This window comes from Nematolebias whitei, chromosome 2 (assembly GCF_014905685.2).
Source record: "Nematolebias whitei isolate Nwh7 chromosome 2, NemWhi1, whole genome shotgun sequence".
In the NCBI taxonomy this organism is placed as follows: domain Eukaryota; kingdom Metazoa; phylum Chordata; class Actinopteri; order Cyprinodontiformes; family Rivulidae; genus Nematolebias; species Nematolebias whitei.
In genome coordinates, this window is record NC_056499.1 from 56388407 (window position 1) to 56398807 (window position 10401).

Genomic DNA, 10401 nt, shown 5'->3' on the forward strand with positions numbered 1-10401 from the left:
TATATATATATATATATATATATATATATATATATATATATATATAATATTTTCAAATCATATGCTTTTATGATTGTTTACTGTTGTACTGATAAATATCTCCTTGAGGGTAAACTATATCTTGGCTGCAAGTATCAAGCTGAGAAATCCTTCATTTTCTACAACTGATAGTGGTTGGTCATTAATTATGATGAAGTTTATCAACTTCTCTGTAAACATTCGAGCTCCGGGGCTTCAGCGGTCTGTTATTTTCATTCAGTCCAGAGAAGATAGTCTGATTTCGGTCAGCTCAGTCTGCCCCTCCTCTGCGACGGGCAGACTGAGCAGGGCAGACGGAGCGCAGCTGAACGAAATCAGACTATCTTCTCTGGACTGAACGAAAATAACAGACCACTGAAGCCCCGGAGCTCGAATGTCCATCGTAAAACTAACTTTAACACGGTTTAATGTGGTGCCATGGCTCTGCAGACATTGCACATTGCTGTCTTGTTTTGTGGTGTTTCTAGTGTAAAATACTTCCACACAGCGGACATGTTTAGATGAAAAGTTTGTTAGCTGTTAGCCACAGTGCTGCTAACTCAGTCCTCACATTGTAGCTGCTGCAAACTATGAACTGGATTTCCTGAATGTGAGGCGGGTCTTATTACTCTGGGTTCATGAGACACGACTCCGTTCAGGAAATCCATCCCATAGTTTGAAGCCAACATGCAGAGCAGCTGGCAGGGAAGCACATGTGGAGATGTTTTACTTGGAGACAGACATGCATCATGGATCGAAAATCTCTGCAGGTTGGATCGGAAAAATCCGATACATAAATTATGCTGGTATCAGAGCCCAATACGGATACTGGATCGGACCCATCCCATACATTAGTTTTTCCCCAAAACAAGTTAATTTCCACACAGATTCAAATTTTTATCCCAGTTTGATTCTGAAAGTAAAACTAATGATGCCTCTTACCTCAGCGCTGCTCTCCCGACCAAAGAACATATCTGACGAGATGGCTTTGGCATTGGCAAACTTCTGCCTGGCCTCACTGGACTCTGAGACTGGAGCAGACACCTCAGCTTTTCTCCTGCTAGGAAGTCTAAATTTAAGCGCCAAGATCAAAAATCAAAACAGGTCCTGGGTCAGGGGTTCAAACAGAAGGACTGTGTGAAGCTGCTGGTACCTTTCTCCAATTGGCTGAATACTGGAGATGGTGACTTCCTCTTTGGGCTCCTCTTTCTCCAGGGCCCAGGAGGTGGTGAAAGAGGTTGTTCCTCCATCAGTGTCCCACCGAGATCCAAAACCGTCTCCTACCGTGAATGGGTTGTCTTTATATCTTAAACATAAAAGTCCAAGAATAAAGCAACGGGTCTTCACTTTGTTCAGATACCAGTGAAGGACGAGAAGAAAACCAACAAACACAGCTAAACATGTTTGGTCTGAGTGTGAGTGTCCTGCCTACTTTGGCGGTCCAGAAGTGAAGCCAGGCTCATCGTACATGTCCAGTTTGGAGCGGGACGAGGACTTGGCTCCCACGGGGGTTTCCTGCTCGATCACTTGCATCTCTGACATCACAGAGTGAGACACGGCACTGAAACAGGAAGAGAAGCACCTGACTTGTTTAGCTGTCTGCAGACAGGCAGCAAGGATGTGGTGTGAACACGTTACCTCCTGTTGCCGAAGCCCATGCCCAGTCTCTCAGCCTGCTCTCGCTTCTTGCCTTCCATGTTCTGAAGTTTCTTTTCCTCCAGTTTCCTATCGATCTCCAGCTCCTTGTAGGCCAAACGCATGGAGGCCACACTAACAAGCAAAAGGACTTATTGTGGTTTGAAATGGAAATCTGAGTCATAAAAGGAAGGAAAGTTTCTTACATGGATTCTTCAGCTTGTTTCTTAACCTCAACTGCCTGCTCCTCTCTTAACTTCTCAGCCACTTGGGCCTGCTTCTCCACCTCCGAGAAACTTTTACTGCTCACCTTCTGAGCACCCAGGCCTTTCTTTGCACCGAGCTGCAATACAGAGAAGAGAAAAGGAAGAGCTTCAGCTATTCTAAACAACTCTTCAATAATGCACAGCTATTGGGGTACAGAGGTGAGAATTCAAAACATTTCTCTGAAAATGTTCAGGTAAAAAGGCTGAATCCCTTGAGACCTTCAGACCTGTAAAGTCTAAGGAACTGTTGATCCAGATCACTTTGAAATATTACAGGAAACCCTGGATGCTTGGAAGAAACTCTTGGAGAGATGAGGACTGGGTCAGGAGTTTTAGACAGGACTACAATCAAAAGGACCACGGGAATGATAATGGTTTTAGTAGGGGTGCACAGATTGCAGTTTTCTGACCGATCACTGATTTCTAAAAAGTCTGACCTGCCGATTCAGATTTTGGCCCATACCGATTTTGTTTGATAAGCAACACTGTCAGGTGTTATAAAGTCACAATGCACCTTCAATTGTCCATTATTTTATTGGAAAAAATACCCTTGAACAATATCCTAGAAACAATACAAACTTGTTTGAACCGGCCATGAGGTAGTGCTCTGAAATAAAAATGAAGTTCAGACAATTGTTAAAACTATAAAAACATCTGGAAAATCATTTTCTCATGTAATTATCGGCCGATCTCCCAAAATTAAGGAAATCGGAGCCGATAAATTGGCCGTCCGATTATTCGGTGCACCCCTAGTTTTTGGCTGTGTGCACATGCGTTCTTTACCAAATGTCTCGTCAACCACTGGACAATCGTTATTAAAACTCTCAGCAAGTAATCGTTAGATGTACACCTACAACCAGACAGTTTTAAAGTCAACCAATTCAAGATGGCTGCCACAGCCTAAAAAATATAAAATTGCCACAACTGTCAATTTTAAAGATATTTACATCAAATTTGGTGCAATTGTAGCTGAAGACCATTTACAACATATAAGGGACAACTCAATCTGCAAGATCTTTGCTTAAAATGTTACAATTCAACATTTAGAATCAATTCTGTCTGTCAGCAAAATGTCTAACTTCTGGATGGATTTGTACGAAACATTCAGAAAATAATAACTGAACACACATCTGTAACTGGTTGTATGAATGTTTATGAAGCATTCAGACTATTGTTTTATTCTTCCGTAAGTTTTCTGGCGTGATTCTCGTCCCACAGTTTTGAAGCTGTTTCAACAAATCATAAATCAAAACTCAACAAGTTTCAGTCAGGTCCTCTGGACGGATTCTTCTTCTTGAAACGTTTCATCTTTCATCCAAAAGACTTCTTCAGTCTGAGGAGCTGCAGCAAACTCCATCCCACAGGTAGACCTGACTTAACTTTGGTGGTTTTTGACCTGGGTGCATGAACTTTGACAAATCAAAACGTTCAGCTCTTTCAGGACAATCCTGCTATGACTTTTGGTTTTGATGAATCTTCAGCTTTTTGAAATATTTAGCCTTTTCAGCCATTTGTTTTCCTCATAGAAAATGAATGGAGTTCATTTTACATCCTTCACATCTTTAGCTGTGTTTACAACCTTTTGCTGCTCCTTTCACATTTTGTTCTGCTTCAGCTTCTTTCAGCTTCCTGCTGCTAATTCTAACTTTTTGCCAGAAACTTTCAGCTGGTTTGTGCTTCTTTTAGATTCGTTCAGCTAACTACAACATTTTTGTGCTTCTTCTAACTTATTTCTGCTCATTTCAACTTGTTATGCTCCTTTCAGCTTATTTCTGAGTGTTTCAGATTTTTCTACCATTTCAGCTAATATATAGCTCTTTTTATGCTGATTTCAGCTTTTTTAGCCAATTCCACATTTTTCGCACTAATTTCAACTTTTTTAAGCCTAATTCAGCAAAATGTGCTCTCTCCATTTCCTTCATGTATTTTCAGCTTCTTCTTTTTAGATACTTTTCAGGTTTTTTTTATTCCAGATTTCAGCTTTTTTCAGACAATTTCTACTTTTTCTGCTTTTTTTCAGACTAATTGGGCAAACGTTCTTTCTGCCATCTTCTACTAATTGAAGCTTCTTCTACCATTTCAGATAGCTTTTTAGATAGTTTTTAGCTAATTTTGGCTGTTTTCCTATAAATTCAAGCTTTTCATGACAATTTCTATTTCTTTTAGCCTATTTAATTTATTTCTGCTAATTTCAGCTTATTATGCTCCTTTCAGCTTTTTCTGTTATTTCAGTTAGTATTTAGCTGTTTTATGCAAATATTAGCTTTTTTTTTTTTTAGCCAATTCCACATATTTCTACTCATTAACATTTCCTTCTCGTAGGTTAAGCTTCTTTCTGCCTTTTCGACTACTTTTGAGATATTTTTTGCTAATTTTAGCTTTTTTCAAGAAGTTCTTCAGCAATAAGCATTCACACTGCATTTTCACAGGAAATGCCAATTCTGTAGTTAATTTTTGGAACGAGTCAAATTAAAGATGGCCACCACAGTCAGCTGACCTTGGAAAAACAAAAATGGTTATAATGCAGATAATTGTACAGACATTGAGCTAAAACTTAATGTGGTTGTTGCTGATAGTCCTTCACAACAGCTTTGGACCAGTGGTAGGAAGTAGAGTTGCATTCGGGCCTAAAAAAAATCTGGCCCAAACCCATAGAATTTGTTTCTGAGCCCGACCTGAAACTGACAGATTAGCTAATTACATGGACATTTTTTTTTTACCTCTACCGGCCGGTCAGACCTGCCTCCTCCTCAACAAGTAGATTAACACAATTTTATATTGTGTATTTTTATTTAGTTTTCTTTGTGCTGTAGGATTCGTAAAACCACATCAAAGCCTGAGACCGGCCCAGCCCGCACATTATTATGGCCCGGCCTGGCCCGAATTCAGGTCAGGCTGGGCCGGGCTTCAGGCCTGGGTTAGAAATGACAGCTCTAGTAGGACGGTCATCCATCAATTAGAGGATTTCATTGCCCTGCAGCAAGCTGAAATTGATATTCTTGGGCAAGACACTGAACCACCCTGTCAATATATTTCTTATGTTGCTTTGCTGAACCTGGAGAGATTAAACGTGCTATATCAGTGTGGAGGCTAGGGCCGAGTACCGAACTTGGGTTCTTTAATGGCACCGACCGAACTGCTTCGGTTGATGTATGGATCAAAATATGCCTCTTCTTTCGGTGATTGGCTGTAACGTTACACACGGTTTCAACCACATGTAAAGTTACAGCCAATGCCAGAGCTGCAACTTGCAGTACGCACGAAAAACCAGAAAAAACACAGACGGGGTTTTACGTGGTTTCTAAGGCAAGCCTTAATATGCAACATTTGACCATGCACGGAATTTATGAGCGTAAAGTTGCTCCATGTTTGTCTGCAAGGAGAGAGGAGCGCAGCCTCCTCCTCTCAGCGTTAAAGTCAGCCTGTGGGTGTTAGAGCCTGAACGGCCTGATTCAACATCTCCATGACCGGACTCTGCTTCGCACCGAGGACGGAGCTGTGCCTGGGATGTCAGCTGGTAAGTTTACGTTTGTTAACGTTTCTGCAGCTTAACATGTGCATCGCAGTGAGTTAAACTAGGATTCATGTAACACTAACTTTAAGATATTAGTGTGTAGCTTTATTTTATGGTTATCTATGTAGGTAACTAAAATCAGAAGCTAACTAAAGATTGACAGTAACAGATAAAGCTTAGCTTGTAAAAATGTGCTCATCCATCCCGTCAGCTGGTTAAACAGTTCACTAATGTTCACTGTTTATGTTCATGTTCTCCTCACAGGAGCCTCTGACCCTGATGTGAGGACAGAGACAGACAAAAGTAAAGAGATGGGGGCCACAGGACAATCACAAACTTTGTTGTTAAAAGTTTGCTGCCTTTTTCTACAGTGGAGGCTGCATGGTGGAGTAACATTGCAAATATTATAATTACTTTTTCAAAATTTTTTTTTGTGCACCCTTGTTGCATGCTTTTAGTATTTCTTGTTGGTTTGTTCTTAGATTTTTTTAGCGAGTCAAATCGATTCTCCTCATGCTAAGCATTTCATTGTACTGTTAACTCTGTGTTAACCTTGAATATGACAAATAAACACAACTTGAACTTCGATCAGAAGAAACTGACCACATATATTGATCCATCTTCTTGGACTTGGCAGGTTTCTCGGTGGCTTAATTTGAGCCGGATCCTGCTGGAACAGGATCCAGGAACTCTCTTATTTTGACAGGGTGCGTTCCGGTAAGTTTGCTTTGATCCAGCAACTGTCAGGCTTAATAATAAAGTTATGAACAAATATGACCGTCTTGAATGAATAAAACTTATACTGGATATATAAACGCTAAATAATTACATAAACACTAATTTTAAACACAACAGCCACTTACGAGCTTCTTAATATTGCACACAATCTGACCCTTCAATTAAGCATTTCTGCTTCAACCCTTAAAAAACATCTCCACCCCTAAAAGAGTGGTGGGGGTGAGTGCTGAGCTAACCAGGCAGTTGTACAGAGGCAGGAGCCCACAGGAAGCTGCCATGAACAGACGGAGGAGTCGGGCTCTGAACCGTCAAGTAAGGGAGGGGGTGGGGGTGGGGGGGGGGGGGGGGGGTTGACAGAAGGGGAGGGGGGGGGGGGGGGGGGGGGGGGGGGGGGGGGGTGGATGCTTGACAGAAGCGGAGTGTTTACAAATGTAGGTAAACATAGATGTTTAACAACCCGTTAAACTACAGCAAAATACAGGAAAGCGCATCTACTTTATTCAAAATTTTCTGGGAGAGGACCCCAGACCTCCCTCTGGGGGCTATAGTTTACACGTTTATTGCGAGCACTAACAAACTAGGATTTATTCAAAGCATGCAACAAAAATACAGAAACAAGGCACCAAAAGTGAAAAAGAAATAAATCTACAGCAGCATGGTCCTATTGGCAGTGGTTCTGATGACAGTGAGGTTATCTTAGCAACATGGTCCAGTTAGCAGCATGATACTGTTAGCAGCGTGGTTCGGTTAGTGGCGTGGTGTTAGCAGCATTAGCAGGTCTAGTTAGCAGGTCCCTTCAGCAGCATTATGATAATAAAGGACCACAACAGCTGTCTCCCAGACTACCCTCCAGAACTGGGTCCAGCAGACAGAGAACATCCAAGGTTCCCCCGTGGAACCAAACAGGTCCGCAGAGTTCGGTCCATGCAGGCAGATGGAGGATCATGGAGACAGCTATCATGACAGACCAGAGCCCGCGGCTGGAAGGACTGAACCACAATGACAGGATGGCAAGGCAATGACACAGAAAACTCCACAAATGTGTCGCAGTCATACCCGTACTGTGGATGTGTATTGTAGGTTCAAAAAAAAGATTAAAACAGAAACAGGAACAAAAAAAGAGTGAGTTCACCGGGAGCCTGTGAAGCTGCAACCTGGCTGAGCGCAGCCATCTGGAAACCAAAAGTTTCAAAGGTTACGCATCATAACAGTGGCAGCACGACAGCTCAGTGGTTAGCACTGTTGCCTCACAGCAAGAAGGTCCTGGGTTCAATACCTGGTTGGATCTGGGGTCTTTCTGGGTGGAGTTTGCATGTTCTTCTCATGCTTGTGTGGGTTTTCTCTGGGTACTCCAGTTTCCTCCCACAGAACAAAAACATGCATGTTCTGCCTTCAGGCCCAGGCCTCCCTTGCAAAAGAGATCTGTGACCTCAGTGGGATTTGTCCGGTTAAATAAAGGTTAATAAATAACTAATGTCCAAAAGTAAAATGTTTCAGTAAAAATCCTTTCAGCTACACAGCATCCGATAGAGGAAATAATTATTAAAGTGATTTACATGCAGAAAGAGGAATTAAAGTTTTCAAAAACAATAACTGAGTGAATGCTGAGCTGCTCCAACATGCAGCCACCTTGAGCGGCACAATTCAAAGAGCCACTCGGTATGAGGAAGAAACCACGTGCAGACTCGGGTCTTTGAGTCTGCACGTGGTTTGTGGTTTGATTCAGATAAACTCACCCCTTTTTTGGTGGCCATGGGCTTCTTTTTTCCAATGATAGAAGATTTGACATCTGTAACACAAAAGACACACAATTAAAAGAATAGAAAATGTTTACTTTTAAAACTTATTAATGTTAAACTGAAGCAGAACAACACAGTTTAAAAACAAATATTGGTCTTTTTCTTTTTTTGCAAAACATTTTTATGTTTTAATGGTTACATAATTCTCAAACAGCCAGAGAGTTATGGAGGGCAGAACACTGAGTAAAAACCATGTCTGAGCAGCATGCAGCATGTTCACCTCAATCACAGGGTTTGCTCAAAGTAGAATCTGCATGTTGAGGAAACAATGTAAAGGGACTCAAATAAGTCGTATCTTTCAGACACACCGGTCTGATAATCGTCACTGTTGAAAAGGCATCGTAATAGAGAATTTTGTCAGCTGAAGGCCCAAACCCAGCTCAGTTACCTGCCACTTCACAAAGCATATTTTCTTTCCCACAGTGTTTTACTTTTGATTGTGACTGAGAAAAGCCAGCTTTTTGCCACAAGCATTTTGTTGAATAGCAGTTTTGAACCATAAACAACATCCTGATGCAAGCTCAATCCATCCACAGGACCTGACTTAACCTTGTTAGACATAAATAACACTTAACTAGAACAGCCTCTCCTAACAGAGCTATGTTCATTTCGTAAGAAGCACAGAAGTGAAGACAGGAGGCAGATAAGGAAATGCCATTCAAGCAGGACAAGTCATGCAGTAGAGCCTGAACTCTGCAGCCAACAACTATTTCACCTTTAGGTGCCCATCCGTCCAGAGGCGACAAGCGCATGGAGTCCTCTACAGGGCAGGATCACAGTTTAAACACTCAATATGAGAAGAACATGAGCCCAAATTTAACTGCATGTGTCATTTAATAGGTTTGAATAAAGCTCCTCAAATTTAATCTGTTTATATTGTTTCATATTGTTGTATAGCCCAGTGTGAAATTCCTGATCCAATCCTCTTCTCAGTATTTTTCAATTCAATTCAATTAATTTATATAGCACCATGTCACAACAGAACTCATCTCAGGGCGCTGAACAAAAACCTTCATATATAAAAATAATAATTTAACTATCTGAAGAGCAGACTGCTTTGACTTTAACTCCATCACAGAACTCTCATCTTGAGCAAACATGAAGGAGACAATGGAAAGGAAAAACTCCTCCATGAGGAAGAAACCTTTAGCAGAATCAAGCTCAGGACAAGCGTCCATCTGCTTCGACCGGCTGGGTTTGAGAGGAACAGATACACAATGGCAGGTCAAGAATCATATTAAGCTAGACATACACTGCCTGGCCAAAAAAAAAAAAGTCACCACCTGGATTTAACTAAGCAAATAGGTGTGAGGCTCCCATTGGATAATTACTGCATGAGTGATTATCTTTCAGCTGCAACAAGTTATTTAACTCCAACTGGTGCAATGAGTTGCTTCTCATTTCTTAAACAACCGTGTGGAAAGACACATAGCGTGGTCGTAAATGGTAAATGGACTGTACTTATATAGCGTCTTTCTATCTTATCGAGATACTCAAAGTACTTTACACAACAATCTATGCCCTCATTTTCCCATTCATACAGCACTCTACTAGATCGCTACAAAGCTAATGGAACAAATTATTCTAAAGAGACTAATCAGTGCTTTAGATCACATTCATACACCAACGGGACACACATCGGAGGCAACAAAGGGTTCAGTGTCTTGCCAAGACACTTCGGCATGTGACTGCTGGTGGATTCGAACTCCCAACTCTTGCATTGGAGGATGACTGCTCTAACCACTCAGCCACAGCCGCCCCGTCGTGAAAAATATGTCAGTCTGTTTGAGAAGGGTCAAATCATTGGCATTAAGAAGAGGAAACATCTAAGGAGATTGCAGAAACTTCTAAAACTGGGTTAAGAACTGTCCAACACATTATTAAAAACTGGAAGGACAGTGGGGACCCATCGTCTTCAAGGAAGAAATGTGGCCAGAAAAAAATCCTGAATGATCGTGATCAGTGATCACTTAAGTGTTTGGTGAAATCAAATGGAAGAAAAACAACAGCAGCACTCAGGGCTATGTTTAATAGTGAAAGTAAGAACATTTCCACACGCACAATGTGAAGAGAACTCAAGGGACTGGGACTGAACAGCTGTGTAACCTTAAGAAATCCACTAATCAGTGAGGCTAATCGGGAAAAAAATGCTTCAATTTTCTAGGGAGCATAAAGATTGGACTCTAGAGCAATGGAAGAAGGTCATGTGGTCTGATGAGTCCAGATTGACCCTGTTCCAGAGTGATGGGCGCATCAGGGTAAGAAGAGAGGCAGGTGAAGTGATGCACCCATCATGCCTAGTGCCTACTGTACAAGCCTGTGGGGGCAGTGCTATGACCTGGGGTTGCTGCAGTTGGTCAGGTCTAGGTTCAGCAACAGTTTGTGCTCAAAGAATGAGGTCAGCTGACGACCTGAATATACTGAATGACCA

General features: G+C 41.6%; 1 protein-coding gene across 1 annotated transcript in view; it reads right to left on the reverse strand.

The window, feature by feature from the left end:
* The window catches only part of arfgap2 (ADP-ribosylation factor GTPase activating protein 2), a 72957-nt gene that overhangs the window by 8401 nt on the left and 54155 nt on the right, over window positions 1-10401 (reverse strand). Inside the window, exons 2-8 of the mRNA XM_037692465.1 lie at window positions 8686-8730; window positions 7908-7960; window positions 1860-1996; window positions 1657-1788; window positions 1451-1579; window positions 1172-1324; window positions 961-1087 (exon numbers count right to left, since the gene is read on the reverse strand). Coding sequence (XP_037548393.1) covers window positions 961-1087; window positions 1172-1324; window positions 1451-1579; window positions 1657-1788; window positions 1860-1996; window positions 7908-7960; window positions 8686-8722 — 768 coding nt within the window. The 5' untranslated portion in view covers window positions 8723-8730. The remainder of the gene's footprint in view (window positions 1-960; window positions 1088-1171; window positions 1325-1450; window positions 1580-1656; window positions 1789-1859; window positions 1997-7907; window positions 7961-8685; window positions 8731-10401) is intronic.